A 19,463-nucleotide genomic window follows, 5' to 3' on the forward strand; every position below is an offset into this window, starting at 1 on the left:
GAGGAAAAATGTGTGATGTGGCTTGGATGTTTGAGGGTTACATGTCTGCTTTTATATTATTTTCAGAGAGCTTCTATTTTAAGAATGTTCAGCGACTATAAAAAGTATTCACTCCTCTGGAAGTTTTTGTTTCATTTAATCATACAGGATATATTTAGGCACTTGATCAATACAGAAAATATTCTTTCATGTCAAAGAGGGAGAAAAAAATATTAATCACAAAATTTTCAGAAGTATCAAGTTGGAATGTATCAGATGCAATATTTAGTCTGTGTGGATACTGTAGCGTTGTTTCCGAATATGTCTACTTCCATACTATATAGTAGGCGAAAAACAGGATGTGAGCAGAGTAGAGTAGATTCTGAAGTGCGCATTCGATGGACACTTTACTATCCCATGAGACCATGGGAGAGGATTTGTGAATGGAAGTGAAGCGACTATATTGTTACAATGACAACATGGCGGATAAAGAACGTCCAATTTTCATTCATACTACCAGGGCTTGACATTTAACTTTTTTGCTCACCAGCCATTGTGGATGGGAGTTTTCCAAAGTTACTGGATACTCAGCATTTAAATTTTTTTTTTAAAAATGAATATATTATTATATATAAGCCAAAGTGGTTAGTAGGAGTGACAGCATTTACACGCTGGGGTTGGTGGGGGTTAATGTCAAGTCCTGCTTACTACACGCATGCATACCATACTTTTTTAACAGTCATGAAGAAATTTTCAAACCAAGTGTAGCACCTACTATATAGTATGCGATTTCATACACAGTATAGGTCCCTATCAGCTTTGCACATCTGGAGACTGCAATTTATCTTCATTCTTTTGTGCAGAACTGCTCAAACTCAGCCGGTTTCATGAAGAACCAGATTTGTTGTCCTTCCTCAAGTTCAGCTATAAATTCTCAAGTGGATTGAGACCTGGACTCTGACTTGGCCACTCCAGGACATTTTAACATTGTTGTTTTTAAGTAGATTTGGCTTTATACTTTGGCTCACTGGTGTCTTGGAGACTCCATTTAGGGTTTCCTGCAGTATTCAGCATTTATTTAGACTCTTTGTTAGTTTACAATGTTGATTAGCACAAAAAAACATAAAAAACAAACAAAACAAGATTAAATGGTGTAAATAAAAGCATGACTCAGTCAGAGAGGGCTGAACACTTTTAGGGCCCTATTTTAATGCTCTAAGTGCATGGTCTAAAGCGCAGGGTGTAATTGCACTTAGGGTGTGTCCGAATCCACTTTTGCTAGTTTAACGACAGGAAAAATGGTCTGCGCGTGCGGCGCATGGTCTAAAAGGGTTGTCCCTATTCTCTTAATGAGTAATGGGTGTGTTTTCGGATTTACGTGCAATAAACCAATCAGAGTCTATTTTCCCATTCCCTTTAAATGCCAGTTGCGCTCACGCCATGGTGGATTCGCTATTTACATGACGGAATTTGCAAGCGGAAAGACTGAACGCTTCTCCAGAGCGCAAACGGATCTGCTTGTGCGTGAGGTGCAAAGCACGCGAACAGACCATCTACGGGACAAGCCGGATTCCACCATATCTTTATGTACACAATAATAATCTTTTCCATTGTAATTCTTTTATTTTTAACATCTGGCATGTTTGTGTGTTGCTGCGCGTCCCTGTGTGTGTAATAAGCAGAGTGTACGCGTGTTGTGGACCCGCCTCTAGGTGCACATTACTAATGCGCTCTTTAAATAACAAAAAAAATATTGCGCCATTGACTTTAGACCAGGTTTCAGTTGGTCAATGTCTTTTTCAGTTGCCTCAAAATAGCAACGCACCAACAATGCGCCAGAACACACCTCGTTTTCAGACCAGCACGCACAAATGGGCGCAAATGCATTTCCTATTTAAACAACGTTGCGCAGGATGTGAAAATCATAACTGCGTCAGGCTGAAACTAGCAAAAAACACTTGCATCGCGTTCTGCGCTGCATTGCGCCGGGTGTCTGATAGGGCCTTTGCTGTTTTATATGTGTAAGTTTAAGATGTCTCTGTAGTTGGCATTTCGTTTCACATTTCATCAGACGTCGTGTACTGCACATGCCTTTGGGTTATGGTCTTTTAAAGGTCATTTCATGGACAGATTGATTACAATGGACAGTGTTTTTTTATATATATAGTACAATCCGATGAAAGATTTCTCTTGCATCCTTCAGCATAAATATGTTTTTGGAAGATATTTGTTCTGACCTCATTGAAAGGATGAATGTCATATAGTGGCCATATAATTCTGAATATATTACACTGGACAAAAGATCAATATTGCTTTCAGCTTTGAACATGGTGAAATTGGTGGCCAGGAAATGACCTCAGAGTCTTTCATGTTTAGACCAAAGTGCAGAGACAGTTAATAGACTCCGGTCAGAATTCATTGATGCTGAATTGCCTGCTATTTGCTCTCCAATAATTTATATTGTTCTCTGGAAAGAAAAGTGAACGCTGGGAATGTTTAAGTTTGGGATCGGTAAGATGTTTCAATATTTATGAAAGAATTATCTCATGCTCACCAAGGCAGCAGTTATTTGATCAAAAGCGCAGTTATTTGATCAAAAGCACAGTACTAATAATATTAGTGCAGTAATATTGTTAATTTTGTATATATAAAATGTAATTTATCTTGTGATGAAAAACCTGAACTTTCAGCATCCTTACTCCAGTCTTCAGTGTCACATGATCCTTCAGAAATCATTCTAATATGCTGATTTGCTACATAAGTAACATTTTTAATTATTATCAATGTTGAAAAGAATTGTGCTGCCTAATATTTTTTATGGAAACCAGTAACCGTTTTTATAAATATTGTAAATAGCAATGTCTTTACTATCACTTTTGATAAATTGAATTTTTGTTTTTAAAAAAAAAAAAAAAAATTTCCCACCCACACATATATTAGTTAACGTTGAATGCTCTTCTAAATCTGTAAGCGATGCATGCAGACTGGATTGGATCTCTTTTTAATTCTACAGGGAGATGTCTACACTATCAAATCAAGTTGTATGATTCATTCATGTAGAATGTAATACACACATCCGCAAAGGCAGCACTTCAGCGGTAATAACATATGGCCTGAACTGGTTAGTGTAAGGATATTGGGAAATAAGGCTTTGAATATTAATGATGCAATGGCAAAGATCAAATTGCATTGCACTGTTGTGATATCTCAAACCAATTTTCATGTTTTGTGAGATGATTCCTCAGGTTAATGCGAGCTGTTTTCACATCACCTAAAGAACAGATTGTTTTGGGGGGGTTTTTGGCCTGCTCTGAATTGTTTGCAATTTTTTATTGCAATATTTAATATGAAAATCCTGTCATCATTTACTCTTGTTGTTCCACAACCACTTTATTTTCTTCACTCCGTCAATCACAAAAGGAGATGCTCACAAAAAAGTCGTTGGTCTTTCCAAAGTGAACATTAATCAATTTCTGTGATTTTAGTTTTATTATAGTTGTATTAATATTTTGAATTAGCTTTTATTTTTATATTTTTAGTTTTCATGTTCATTTTAGTTGAATTTTTAGTCATTTTAGTATGTGCTTTTGTCATTTTATTATTTGTATTATTATTTTAATATTGCTATTTAGGTTTTATTTTTTTATTTTTTTTCAGTTTTAGGTAAGCTGTGTCCGAAACCCGTTTCCTATCTCCTATATAGTGCACTACTATACTACTATAGTGCACTGTATATCGGGGAAACAACTTCATTTCCTTGTGTTCGCTCACTCCTTTATACCCACAATGCACTCTGATTTCAAGAGTACATCCTATGTACACTCACTGAAGCACTATTTCCCATAATCCAACGCAAGCTGCAAGAGGGAGCAAGCGAGTTTGAACGAGAGATGAAGTTTGCAGCTTTTTTATTCCTGCTTTATTTCACACTGGTTGTAATTCTTTCCTTTTTTATCATTATTAATCATCATTATAGTGGACTGAACTGCCATGCACTAGAAATTAGTGAACGAGTGAGTGATTTCAGACACAGCTCAAGTTTTTAGTTAGTATGTATTTATTTTCAGTTAATAATTGTAGTGCTTTAACATTTCAGTTTATGGCAACATTTCTACATTTATATTTTTATAATTAATATTTAATAATAATTATTATTATAAACATATATAGTACACTCACTGAAGCACTATAAATAAACATATAATTCATATTTATATTTTATTTTATTTCATCTTTATTTCAATTAACAGAAATGTTTTTGATAGTTTTAGTTAATAATAACCCTGAATCAAGGAAGAAAATACAGGTTTGCAACGACAGGAGGAGAATAAATGACTGAACTTTCATTTTTGAGTGAATTATTCTTTAGAGCAGACTTTTAAATGAAGTGATTACAGTTTGATTATATGGTATTTGTGTTAATGTGACATCTAAATGGGATTTCAGTTAAAGTAAATGTGAGTAAATACACAGCACGGTTTGTTAATTTGGGGTTTTAATGGCTCTCATTCTGTTACATCATGGTTTTCTTTGGTGAGTGTGTAGGCCTGTGCCATTTGCTGCAAAGCACTCTTGAAAATGGTTATTAAAGACTGAAAGGACGCTTCACCTTACAACCCAGGATGATGGGAAAGCAGAAGCGTGTGCAATCCTAATATAGGCTACAATACATATGAGCAAAGCATTAGCATGTGGTCACAGAACTCACAGTTCCTCATTAAATATTTGTTTTTGTTGTTTTATACTGTGTTTGGTCTCATTTGACAGCTCATTTATTGTAACTCTAAACCTCTAAAGTAGTTATCCACTTTCTGGTAATGAAAAGCGACTATGACTTACTTAATGGTGCACAATAGTGTTAGAAGAACATTTTGTTTCTGTATGTCCAGCAAGTAGTATTTCAAAGGAAAGCTTTTTCCTTTAACCAAGACATTTTTCAGGATAATTGGTTGGAAAAACCCCAGTTCCAACACTATATGTGCACATTTCTGAATCTGAAATCAGTCATTCAAAGCATATTATTAAACCTCTGTTCATTTTGTTTGTTAAATAAATAAGTACTGGCAGTATTTTACTGGAGTCTGGACACCATATTCTTTTGAGGAATAATTTCAGTCCTATTACTTTCATTCGGGCAGGATGAGTCTAGAGCCGTTTACACCTGGTATTAAGATGTTTTGGTCGATCGGATCACATGTAGACGAGGAAGACACATTCCTGTTTACACCTGGTGTTTTAATCCAGCTCTTTTGCCCACTTTCAAACACTTCTGTCCTGATTTCTTCGAGGGGGAGGGCATTGTGCAATATATATATGAACGCGCCCAGAGACGATGGAAAAACACACGTAGAGCATCAACTTTAGTTTCTTCTCTGATGGCCGCCAGACCACGCCGAACACTGTGAGTGTGTGTTAAAAATCAGGAATAGTGAGAGAACTTTGTGCTTGGTACGATTTTCGTCTTCAAACCAAACTTGGGTCTCCAGGCGACAACGTTTAAATCCCGTCTGGCTAGCGCTCTTCCCATAATGTTTAGGCATTAGGTCAGTAGGCGGGGAGTAGAAGGTCTTTCGCGGCTGTTTGAACACATTCAACCACATGAGCGTTTACACTACGAAAGCAATCCGGCCGATTGCGCTTTACCTCTGGAAGTGGACGAAAGTGGACAAGCTCAAAACGTTTTAGACCCCATTTACACCTGTATTTAGCGTCCACTTGTGTTGTGACCCAATCGACCAAAACTCATCTTAATACCAGGTGTAAACGGCCATTTTTAGATCTGTAGATTGTTTGCTTTATTCCAAAACAGGGACTTAATTTGTTACAATGTTGCATTTTCTTCTTGGTTCGGTTCACTTTCACAAGGCAACATTTCAAAGCGTACCAAAATGTGTTTATGCAAGTCACATGTGAGTAAATCTGTCCTCTTATTGGTCATATATATGAATTATATTATGAATATATTGATACCGCTTGGTCCGTTGGGTCGGATTGCTTTCTCGCCTCAACCGAACCGCGAGTTTGTTTTAAAATGGCCTAAATGTTTGTTGTTGTTCCTGCAGGAGGCTGGAGGGGAGAGCGCAGGTCCTCATGTTTCTCCTGAGGAAAGGAAGGAGAAGGTTCCCAGTCCTCATCTCAGTCAGCTGGTGATCCTGACGGCCAGTGAAACGCTCTATGGTTTGGCTGAGAGAGTCGTCGCCACTGAATCACTGTAAGCTACTATAAACCGACTTACTTAAAGACAGAGTTCCACATAATATGAAAGTTGTTTTTATTATTTTATTTACTCACCCTTGTTTTCGTTACAAATATGTGCAGTTGTGGCCAACAGTTAAAAAAATTGACATCTTCACCCTTTATTCAAATATTATTAAAAATGTCTTTAAAAAGATTTTGTAAGCATGTTGCTTAGTTGTTTTGATTGTGATAATGCAATGAAACATGGCAAATTGTGTGGACATCATTTTTGGCCAGGCTGTCATACAAAGCAATTATGAACACCTGCCAAAACGAGAACTAATGAAATATTAATAACTGATTATGTTGTAGTCAGTGTAGGCTTTTTCCTGTGAGCTGCTTTTTTTATTCGTAAAATAAAACCTGTAGTTGTAGTTTGCCTTAATTTGACTTATAATTTTGTCAGATAACTACCTTAACCAGGTTTAGTGTTTTGTTCTTCTCTAATATTCAAACTATTTAAAAAATATATAAATATTTTCCTCATAAGTTGATGGTTTAATTGAACTTGTAGGGTCATTAAAAACAAATATCCCTTCCGGACATCATGGCCACTGCTATATGTATACACACAGCATTTATTTATAATAATTAATTAATTATATGTTATTTTACTAATTAAGATTTTAATGTTTTTGAAATAAGTTTATTTTACTGCATTTGAGAACCAATTTCTTCTTCAAAAATAAATTTTAATGCATTTAAGAAGAGAAACCAGCCAGACGGTATCAGCTTCATATATCCAGCTGTATGTGTGATTTCTCTGTAGCAGAAGCACACAAATGAACACATTTACATTAAAAATCAAGCTTATTGTTGCTAGGTCTTGAATGTCTAACCTCAGCAGCCTCCTTTCAACCAAGCCTGTCTAACCAATCAGTCATATCACTGTGGTTATTATCTAATCAGCGAACCCCATTAAGCCTTGCTCTCCCTGCGGATGAGTCTACAGGAGTGGGCTGAACCAGCTTTGGCAACAGAAAGGAGAGTTCATTTCATTAAGTGATGTGACACCGCAGGGGCTGATGAGAGCTACCTGAATCTCCTCCATTATTCCAGAGAGCAAGTCGTCAGGCCTTCAAACCACGTTTTATCTTCCAGTCCTCCTATTCTGACCTTTTTCCCGTTCGACCGACTGTTCAGCAAGACGTTAAGCCTTCATGAAACTGCAGGGAATACTCCCTTGTAAATTCACAGAGAGAGTTTGATCCTCCCTATAGTTGCTTTAGATGCATCCAGATGGCGTTCGATTCGTGCCAAGCGTTGTGCTGGAGAACATTTTCAAAGTCTTAGACTGAAGACGGATCAGAAGATCCAGAGGCTAAGCCTGGAAAAAGTTCTTCTTGGGAACGAATGGCTGTCCGCTTCTTCCTGATGCACAAAAACTCAACCACATTGAGTCATCAAAGCGGTGAAGATGGGCTTTCCTTGTGGAGCATGTTCATGCTTAGAATGCACTACACACAAAAACACCTCTTTTTTTTGAGAAGGTCACATGTGAGTTTTATTCTCACTCTTGTTTTCTCCTCATCCTGCTTAATGGAATAATCAATGAAGGCTTCAGAGTCTGAGCAGAGAGCAGGCATGAGGGTGTGAAAGATAAGCGACAAAACAGGGTCTCTTGTTACTTTCTGAGTGCTGTATTTATACAAGCGTAACCATACGAATCTTCAATTATACCCTATTCCATCGACACCACATGTATGAAACTATATATATATAAAACTATATATATACATTATTTATATTTATACTACAGGGCCGTTGAATGCTTGAATCTGATTGGTTGATGAACGTTCTAAGGTGTGCATTATTTTCAGGGAAACGCACGGCTAAAGTAGTTCCAGGCAGGTCTTGACCGCATTACAGTTCCATATCACTTCGCGTAGTTAACTGTAATAACGGAAAATTGGATACAATTCATAACAAGAAAAAACATTTAGCCCCATGCGCTTGATCTGCAATTTTCAATGTCTAGCTTCACAATCAATGGAAACATGCAGTTTAATTTTAATAAATAAAGTATATAGTCCTATCTATATTATAATCAATAGAAAATTAAACTGAATATAGGCTAAATAAATGGATAGTCCTGCAGCACGGATTTTTATTGCAGATAATTTAACAAATAAATAATTATTGATTGGCCTACTTGTTAAAAGGGCTTTGTGTTTCATTTATTTGGCTAGTCTACTGTCATCTGTCAATAATAGAAACAAAAGAATTAACGAATTAATTAAAACGAATTGAATTAATAAATAAATAAATAAATAATAATATTGACGCACATGCTTTTCTGTCTCATTATTGCACATGTCTCTCTAATAACTGCATTAATAACTGCATAAAGCCGGGGACACACTTTAAGGCCGGTTATGAATGTTATTTGATTCTTATGATGACTGATCATGTCCAAACGCGTGTTCAGCGCGTTCAGTCTGTGTTCAAAGTCGGTGTTTAAAATATGCTGCGATGAAAACAGTCAGAGAATGTGTCTGCTAGTCGTGTGTCCCCAGCATTAGTCTGCTATCAGTGGCTCAAACCTCCGTTACTAACTCTAAAATGACGTTTTGGAATTAGCAACGGAGGCATGGGATTAGATGCGTAAGAAATTAGTCCTACATACAAGAGCGTTTTAATGACAAAAACTTTACAGACGTCTTGAAATACATAATCTGAACAATGTTTCGAGGTGTGGTAACTGTAGTATAAGCGGAATAATTGACTTCAGGCCGTTGAATTATTAGAAAAATAATGCACACCCGAGGTGAACGGCCACTCCGCTTCGCGTCGTGACCGCATTACCACCTCGGGTGTGCATTATTTTTCTAATAATTCAACGGCCTGTCGTCAATTATTCCTTACATATACAGTGGGGAGAACAAGTATTTGATACACTGCCGATTTTGCAGCTTTTCCCACTTACAAAGCATGTAGAAGTCTGTAATTTTTATCATAGGTACACTTCAACTGTGAGTGACGGAATCTAAAACAAAAATCCAGAAAATCACATTGTATGATTTTTAAGTAATTAATTTTTTTTTATTGCACGACATAAGTATTTGATAGATCAGAAAAGCAGAACTTAATATTTGGTACAGAAACCTTTGTTTGCAATTACAGAGATCATACGTTTCCTGTAGTTCTTGACCAGGTTTGCACACACTGCAGCAGGGATTTTGGCCCACTCCTCCATACAGACCTTCTCCAGATCCTTCAGGTTTCGGGGCTGTCGCTGGGCAATACGGACTTTCAGCTCCCTCCAAAGATTTTCTATTGGGTTCAGGTCTGGAGACTGGCTAGGCCACTCCAGGACCTTGAGATGCTTCTTACGGAGCCACTCCTTAGTTGCCCTGGCTGTGTGTTTCGGGTCGTTGTCACGCTGGAAGACCCAGCCACGACTCCTCTTCAATGCTCTTACTGAGGGAAGGAGGTTGTTGGCCAAGATCTCGAGATACATGGCCCCATCCATCCTCCCCTCAATACGGTGCACTCATCCTGTCCCCTATGCAGAAAAGCATCCCCAAAGAATGATGTTTCCACCTCCATGCTTCACGGTTGGGATGGTGTTCTTGGGGTTGTACTCATCCTCCTCCTTCCACGGCGAGTGGAGTTTAGACCAAAAAGCTCTATTTTTGTCTCATCAGACCACATGACCTTCTCCCATTCCTCCTCTGGATCATCCAGATGGTCATTGGCAAACTTCAGACGGGCCTGGACATGCGCTGGCTTGAGCAGGGGCACCTTGCGTGCGCTGCAGGATTTTAATCCATGACGGAGTAGTGTGTTACTAATGGTTTTCTTTGAGACTGTGGTCCCAGCTCTCTTCAGGTCATTGACCAGGTCCTGCCGAGTAGTTCTGGGCTGATCCCTCACCTTCCTCATGATCATTGATGCCCCACGAGGTGAGATCTTGCATGGTGCCCCAGACCGAGGGAGATTGACCGTCATCTTGAACTCTTCCATTTTCTAATAATTGCGCCAACAGTTGTTGCCTTCTCACCAAGCTGCTTGCCTATTGTCCTGTAGCCCATCCCAGCCTTGTGCAGGTCTACAATTTTATCCCTGATGTCCTTACACAGCTCTCTGATCTTGGCCATTGTGGAGAGGTTGGAGTCTGTTTGATTGAGTGTGTGGACAGGTGTCTTTTATACAGGTAACACGTTCAAACAGGTGCAGTTAATACAGGTAATGAGTGGAGAATAGGAGGGCTTCTTAAAGAAAAACTAACAGGTCTGTGAGAGCCGGAATTCTTACTGGTTGGTAGGTGATCAAATACTTATGTCATGCAATAAAATGCAAATTAATTATTTAAAAATCATACATTTTTGTTTTAGATTCCGTCACTCACAGTTGAAGTGTACCTATTATAAAAATTACAGACCTCTACATGCTTTGTAAGTAGGAAAACCTGCAAAATCGGCAGTGTATCAAATACTTGTTCTCCCCACTATATATACATATATATATTAGTACTTTAAGTAAGTTAGTACTTTAATTTTGCAAGGCACACTAAATTGACCAAAATTGACATTATAACATTGTAAATGTCATTTCTATTCATCAGAGAATCCTGACAAAAAATGTATTAAGGCTTCCATAAAAATATTAAAAAGCACAACTGTTTACAACATTGATAATATTAGCATATTGATACAAATCATTAGAATGATTTCTGAAGGATCATGTGACCCTGAAGACTGAAATAGGAATAAGCTTTGCCATCACAGGAATAAATTACATAAACTAGAAAACGGTTATTTCAAATTGTAATATTTAGGGACAGGCGTTAGTGAATTGTTTTACTTTATTTTGTTTTATTTGATTAAATAAATGCAGCCTTAGTGAACATAAGAGACTTTTTTCATAAAGATTAGAAAAATTTCACCAACTATAATACACTGAAAACCTACATTTTGGCAGATTGTTTCTAAAAGGAAATATATTTGTCATTAAATGTTTTCTCAAAAAAAAGTAATAAACTTATTCTGCATAACAATATTCAGTACCTCACAGAAAATCGAATTCTTCAACATATAACTTTTCATATTCTGCTTTCACATCAACTCTAGTGTTCATTAGGTGTTATATGCAAATATGTGGACTCTCATTGCTCATTGAACTCTTATCTCTGTATGTGGGCTGTCATTAGCATAAATTACCTGGCAGTGTTTGGTGAGCGGTCCCGGTTGTACACAGCCATTGGCAGCGTTAGGAGTCAGTGATTTATAATTACCTCTTCTTTCAGTTAATTCTTTGCCTGCAGAATTTTGTTTTGATTCCTGGATGCAGTTGATTTGCTCAGACCACGTACATTAATTTTATGACTGTGTGAGCCATCTTGTTTTTCAAAGTTTAGGTTGTAAGACAAAACAACAGAAAAACTAATAATTCAGCAGTTCGAAAATTATGCTAACAAATGGTAATTTCCGATCTCATTACATTGCCTATAAAAAGTATAGTATAGTATTTACTTAATTTGACTTTCTCACCAATTAACACAAAAACACACTATAATGTCAGATATCGACAGTTATACAAATACAATTTTTACCAATGGATTGTTTTAGTTTTGAATAGTTGTTTGTTTTCTTTTGAAATGACACACTTGCCTTTGGTGAGGTTTTTTAGTAATCTTTTGGTTATGTATCTCTCTTTAATGCGTTTAATGCTTTAGATATGGACAAAGACAAATTTCAACTGCGGTGCGTAGCCAATGTTATTTAATTGATTGTAGAAATCTACATAAATACTGTCTTGAAGGGGAGAAAACTTACTTTGTGTTTAATAACTAGAAAATTGAAAACTGAAAATAAACTGAATTTCTTTTTTTTTTTTCTGTATATCAGTGTCAAATAATCTGAGGTTCAATGTTGTGATTTAAAAAAAAACAGTGAAATATTTTTATAGTAACTGTAGCTCTTAATATAGAAGCCCTTATATTTAGCTCTCAGTCTATCTGTAGGTCTTGTCTGAAAAAAAAAAAAAATGTAAGCTTAAAATGTAAGCATTGAACTTCCTAGTCACATCACACCTTTTTTTTTTTCACCACTGTAACTAGTTTTCAGCACAGCCAGTTCCCTGCGGGTAATGTCATATAGTGATTGTTTTGCTGAAAAGCGCTCTCTGATTTGGGCCTTTTCTTCCCTGCAGAGTTTTTCTGGCGGAGCAGTTTGAGTTCCTTCAGCCTCATCTCGACACCATGATGCCTTCAGCCAAGAAGCCCTTCCTCCAGCAGTTCTACTCACAGGTCCGTTTCATCCCCCTGTTTATGGCCCTGATCTTTCCACTCTCTCCTTTTCAGAGTCTTTTCAATCTCCCTCCTGTCTGATGCAGGATCTCTAGAGGCTTTAAAATGTGTAACTTCTGTTATAAGACACAAAATGACTATTGATGAGCTCTGCTGTCTGTGTGATCGGACGGTGTGGAGTGTTTGACATAAATCACCCAGCAATAGACTATAACAATATTAGGTGATATGAAGTTTAATATACTAATTATAAAAGTTTTTGTAAAAGCCTTGTAAAAGTTTATTCAGTTTGTGCTCTGTATGTTAACCTTTAAAACAAATGATACTCTATTTCTGTTTTTTTTTTTTTTTTTCATAATTTTCCAATAATCTTGCTGGATAAACATTTTACCAGTATTTTATTTCCTTTTTTGTTATTCTTTATTCTTCTAAATATATGCATATTTAATTTAAATGTACATTTTGTATCTTTACATCCACATATGATTTTAGTTTTCTTAATTTAGGCAATTTATTTATTTATTTTAAATGAGTTGAAATGACTTAATTTAAAGCAGTAACTGAACTTCATTTTTGAGTTGAATTGGGGGAAATTGATTCCCATTTTAGAGCATATACGTCCTTTTTATGAATATCCTTATTATTCATTGCTTAGAACTGAAAGTATCATTAAGAAGTAAAGCTGCACAATAGAACATTTGGGGGATTCTAGGGTTTCTTTATCACTACATACTTTTGTTATGAGTACATAGCAATTCATGTACAGCAACTACTTAAAAATGTTTTTGGATCTTGGATATTTGACTAATACTGAACTGTTTTCCACACTTTGCCTGATGGTTATGTATAGGTGCTCTTTATTTTGACCTTTTCTATGCTCTTATCTCTATAGACTGTATCTACAGCCAGCGAGCTCCGCAAACCCATTTACTGGATTGTGGCGGCCAAAGCCATAGATTACGAACAGATGCTGTTACTGATGGCTGGAGTGAAATGGGACATTAAAGAGATAATGTCACAGCACAACATCTATGTGGATGTCCTTTTAAAGGTAATGTGTTTTTGAGGTCGTGCAGTGGGTTTTATGTGCGAGAATAACGTGTGGCCTCCCTCCTCTCTGTTCATTTTCACACTAGAGGAGAACACACTTAGACGTGCATCAGTAAAGATCAGCCAACCGTTTCTCCACTCATATTCTTGGCTTGCTTAGTCAATTACAGCACGGTTTGTTTAGTTTTAAGGAAACTGTCATGCCACAGTGGCAGAGCCTTGCTGACATGTCCTATCCACTCATCTGCTGTACTCACCTGACAGGACACTCGATGATCGAAATTTGTGGTGTCAGAATGTGTGTTTCAGAAGGTTATCCAGAGGTCTCAAGTTAAGGTTGACATGCTGCGTTTAACTGAGAGAGACAGGCGACGACTCAAACACTGTACAAACACTCACTCAAGTGACGGATGTGATTATGGGTTGACTTTACTGATGAGGTGAGGGAATATCAGTAGAGCCCTGCACGGGCCTCAAATCTAGGCCCGAGCCCGGCCCTGGCCCGAGACGCTCAGGCCCTAGCCCGACCCGTGTCCGACAGCTCATCAGAATTATCAGCCCGAGTCCGACCCGAGCCCGTTTTTTTTTTTTTTTTTTTTTTTTTTTACAGCGGCAGACTGCCATTAAAATATGTCTGTTTTGTTAGTTATGTTTCTTTTCTTTTCATTTCATTTCTTTATTAAGCTAATTTAGACAAATGTTTGAAGCATTTAAAAAAAAAAATGACGGCCAAGCAAGCCGAGCCAACAGCGAGTAAAACATGTTTGATCAATTTAGCCTCTCAAATCAACGCTAATACTTTACTTAGCTACAATAAAATCCATAGATATAAAACACTTCATGCATATCACACAGACAGTTAGTTTAATGTTTATTTATTAAACCACAGTGAGTAATTTTTTTTTGAAATACTGAGGCAGGCTCAGGCTGCTCGCAACAGCGCTCGCAAACGAAATGAGCAATAGTCAATCTAAACAAATTAAATTAAATAAATCAAAAACAAACTTGCAGGTTATCTTACCTCAAAAATGCACCACAGAACATGGCCATTCTTTTTTCCAGTAGTTTCCAACAGTTAAACGAAAATAAAGTCCAATCGAACGAAAAACGAAAAACATCAGTAGTTTCCAACAGTTAAACGAAAATAAAGTCCAATCAAACGAAAAGTTAGAACAGTCTTTTACAGAGCATCGTGGAGAAAAAGAATAGCATCCACAGTGGAAGATTTTAACCTAGTCCTCTCTTCTATCACTTGCGATTTTTCTCTTAATATTCTCCATTATTTGCACATGAGGTGAATCGTTGGTTCCGCTGATGGGAAACCTTCTGTGTGTGTGTGTGTGCGTGCGTGCGTGCGACTGTCATGTCAATCATATGTCAGTGTAATTATAAGTTTATGAAAGTTATGAGGTTATTAAATGTCTTTCTATGTTTGTTTTTCTATCGTCGACGTCAACTTCTCATATTTTTTTTTTTATTAATGTCTAAAAATATAAAAAGAAGGATAACTCAAAAAAGGCCCGAGGCCCGGCCCGCATGTGAACTATGACGTGAAAATTGGCCCGAAGCCCGGCCCTAGGGGCGTAAAAAAGTCGGGGCCCGTCGGGCTCGGGCTGAAATGCAGGGCTCTAAATATCAGCTCCTGGGTGCTGCAGTCTGGAATTATTTATTATTTATCTGCAATTTACATTACATACTTTCATGTACTGCATAAGAGGAACATTATTTCTAAAAGTAACAGATTACATTATTGCATTACTCATAAAAAATAATTAGTTATATTGATACTATTCATGTAAGGTAATGTGTGGTATTAATAATAGATGTTGCATTGCTTCAGTTATTCACTGCATTATGATGTTAATTTAATATTTTAAAGTTATTTTAAAGTGTAATATTTCACAATATTAATGTTCTTACTGAATGTAGAGACTCAAAAACAAATCTTATCGACCCAAAACTTTTGAATGGTAATTTATATATGGTATATCCATCCATCTTCTTCCACTTATCCGGGACCGGGTCGCAGGGCAGCAGTCTAAGCAGAGACGCCCAGACTTCCCTCTCCCTAGACACTTCCTCTGGCTCTTCTGGGGGAATACCGAGGCGTTCCCATGGCCAGCCGGGAGCGTGTCAACCTAGGTCTTCCCCGGGGTCTCCTCCCGGTGGGACTCGTCCGGAACACCTCCCTGGGAAGGCGTCCAGGAGGCATCTGGAAAAGATGCCCGAGCCACCTCAGCTGGCCCCTCTCGTTGTGGAGGAGCAGCGGCTCTACTCTGAGCTCCCCCCGAGTGACCGAGCTCCTCACCCTATCTCTAAGGGAGCGCCCAGCCACCCTGCGGAGAAAGCTTATTTCGGCCGCCTGTATCTGGGATCTTGTCCTTTCGGTCATGACCCACAGCTCATGAGCATAGGTGAGAGTAGGAACGTAGATTGAACGGTAAATCGAGAGCTTCGCCTTGCGGCTCAGCTCTTTCTTCACCACGACACACCGGTACATCGACCGCATTACTGCAGAACCTGCACAGATCCGTCTGTCAATCTCCCGTTCCACCCTTCCCTCACTCGTGAACAAGACCCCAAGATACTTGAACTCCTCCACTTGAAGCAGGAACTCTCCACCAACCTGAAGCGGACAAGCCACCCTTTTCCGACTGAGTACCATGGCCTCGGACTTGGAGGTGCTGATTCTCATTCCAGCCGCTTCACACTCGACTGCAAACCGTCCCAGTGCACACTGAAGGTCCTGGTCTGATGAGGCCAACATGACAACATCATCCGCAAATATATTATTATATGTATTATATATATATATATAATACTGTACATACATACTGTATATGTATGTATGGCTATTTTGCCAACTTTGTTATTATCAGTATTTGATTTCTGAATGAATGTCATTGCAGGCACAGCAGATAAATTCTCATCAAGTGAAATCAAGTCTAAGTGTGCGGTGGACCTCATGTTGTTGAACTCATGCCCACTCACACAGCTGCATGTTTAAAGTGAGATAATTCAGGTTAAGTGCTGCTCCTCTGGGTGCTGCTGTGGAGAGGATCTGAACTTCTGAAGGAAAGCCCAGTACGGCTGTCACTGTCACCATTTCACATGCAGCACATTACCAATGCATGGAAATGATGCGTCTTATGTTAATATACTGGCCCTATTGTGACTTCTACTGAAGCAAGCAAACAAGTTGAAGACCACAACGAGCAGGCTTGATTGATGTTTACCCTAAGGTTGCTAGTTAGCTTTCTTCATGCAGATTTTCTCTATGCCTAATGACTCTGCCTCATGAATTCCTCTAGATTGAAAGATCACGGCTATCAATTATTTGTCAGGATCTAAATTATTTAAATGGTCAGGCTTTGGGAGTCACACTCAGAATTTGAAGGGCAAGTTTATAGAGTGGAAAAGTTATCTCATGTCTCAGTTAAGGATCACTGGACTGAGGGCGTCTCATTCCTTTGCATGTCCACATCTCTTCTTTAACCTCAGCTCATTAGCCCATATGAATTTTGCATTGGGTTGGGAGCGATTTGAATGGCTGATGCATATATAAAGAGACAGGAAAAAAAGCTCAGAGCAGATGGGGTTTCACAATTGAATTATCTCTTTGGCTTATTTGCTGAGGAAGCTCGCTGAATTCCGAAATATGCATAATCATGTGGATTTACATAAGTTCCTGATCCGAGCTGCAAAGTGTTAGTGGGGAATGTAATGGAGCTTGGCTGCAAATGAAGAAAGGAGGCTCACCTTTGTGCACCCGCTGAGTGAAGCGCTGTGCCCGTTTCTCTCGGTGCCATCGTTGTAGCCCTGCGCCAAGTCTGTTTGTTTGAAGCCAATTTGTCTGGGTTTGCCAAGATTACTGAATTAATCATGTATCTGCAGAAATACTGCAGTGACTCACGGTGACTCTTGCTTTATTTAAAATAACCATGAAAAAGTCCAGGTGCCCGGGCACATAAAGGACATTTGCTTATATGTAAATACATGGTATAATTACTTGCCTGCATTATAGAGCAGAAATGCAGAAATGTTATTTGTCTCTAACTGCCATGTACTTTGTGAACCGATTCTTATTTCTCCAGGGTAACAGTAAGCGGTTCCTTTTTCTGCTTAAACGGATAGTTCAACCAATAATGAAAATTCTATCATCATTTACATGCCGTTCTCAACCTGTATGACTTCAGTGGAATACAAAAGAAGATATGTTTTTCTCCATACCCTTAAGACTTTAATTGTATGGACGGAAAAAAAATCTAAACATCTTCTTCCTTTTTTGTGTGTTCCTCTGAATAAGAAAGTTATTCAGTTTTGGAATGACAAAGAATTCTATTTTGCAGAATGTTGCAGAATAATGTAGAATATTCCTGCTTCATATTTTTTTATAAACCAGAAAAGGTTTGATATTCAGAATATTTGAAGGACACACAAAAAACTATTTCTCAATCTACAGATTAACACAATTTACCCCCAAGTATATGACAGTTACCAGTTTTTATAATAATTTGCTTGATTTTTATAAATAGACAATTTATGTATGAGACTCATTTTTACACCTGGATGCTTTTTCTGTGAAAAAAATAATAACAATAACAATAATGCTTAAAACACACAAAAAAGGAAAAGAAAATAAAGAAGCCGTTTTAAACATAAAAATCACTTCTCTAATGTGATCTCTTAATCACAATAATCTGTATATGATAGGCCCTTTCTAACTATATGGTCATGTGACAAAAGCAATGCTGTTTGCTTAGGCCGGCTACACACTGGCTGCGTGGCGTGTCCGTTTTTATTTCGTCTCCCATGTTAACAGGTTACAGCTTGTGCGCGGAAAACGCATGCATGCTAGAAATAGAACCGACGGCTATTTTTCACGCGACACGCAAGCGTGTTTGAAGCGTTTCCAGGCAAAATAGAATAGGAAAAGATGTTTGTCATTTTGACACGAATACATATTAATAAATTACATTTTGATGTTTGAAAGTCTCTACATTTATATCTGCATTTATGTCAAAACCTAATGTAAAATAATAATTATCGATTTTCAAATATTGCACCTGTAAATACAGAACAAAATATTCTGTAGCCTATTTTGCCGTCAATACTGCCGACGTTGTCTTTGCTGCTATATATTTATGTTTAACATGAATATAGGCCTTCCACAACTCTCTCCCCATATGTCGAATATATCACCAATGAGGCTTATCATATGTCACCTAGCAGCAGCAGCGCCGCGTCAGACACGTTTCTGGTGTGCAAAGACATAGAAAACGCCACGCTCACGCCACGCAGCCAGTGTGTCGCCGGCCTTAGATTAAGTAGGGCAGACAGCTTACCCATTGACTTCTTTTACCCATCTCATCCTTATAGATAATGTTGAAAAAGAGGCTGAGAGGTTAATTAAGAACACATTTCAGGCTGTTCCAAAGCTCGCACAAACTCTGAAGGTTAAATGAGATTCTTTGCTTTCTTTTTTCTGGGGGTTGATTTATAAGACTGATACTGTGACCATTCAAAGCAATACTGATGACAGCTCAGAAGTGACATTTCAGTTCTTTAGGATGTAAGTGGGTGAAACCTTTGAGTTGAATTTTCATCAAACAGCACAAAGGCACACCTGAGAGTTTTTTTTTTTAACGTAAGTTACGTAATCAGATTACTTTTTTCAAGTCACTAGTAAAGTAACGCACTTTTAAGTTTACAACAAAATATCTGATTTATTTTTTCAAATAAGTAACACCACATGCTTTGTTTCGGTGTTTATTGACTGACAGCTCTCCGGTCCCCATGTTGAGAGAAACCGTGCGTAAGTGCAGAGGCGTTGTGTGCGCTGTGTGAACATGATGGTTATTGTAGTTCTAGACTAAATGTGAGCAGGTATTTACTCATCTCACTTGCACAAAAACAGATTCAGTTTTCTTCAGAATGAATAAAAACA

At 37.9% G+C, this 19,463-nt stretch overlaps 1 protein-coding gene across 2 annotated transcripts in view; it reads left to right on the top strand.

Moving 5' to 3' along the window:
• Positions 1-19,463, top strand: part of vps50 (VPS50 subunit of EARP/GARPII complex) — a 142,233-nt gene that overhangs the window by 112,954 nt on the left and 9,816 nt on the right. For both annotated transcript variants that reach the window (XM_084131302.1, XM_084131303.1), the window contains 3 exons: positions 6,042-6,190; positions 12,370-12,466; positions 13,359-13,517. In XM_084131302.1, the coding sequence (XP_083987428.1) occupies positions 6,042-6,190; positions 12,370-12,466; positions 13,359-13,517 (405 nt within the window). The remainder of the gene's footprint in view (positions 1-6,041; positions 6,191-12,369; positions 12,467-13,358; positions 13,518-19,463) is intronic.

The sequence above is a fragment of the Abramis brama genome, assembly GCF_963993115.1.
Source record: "Abramis brama genome assembly, chromosome: 12".
Classification (NCBI taxonomy): domain Eukaryota; kingdom Metazoa; phylum Chordata; class Actinopteri; order Cypriniformes; family Leuciscidae; genus Abramis; species Abramis brama.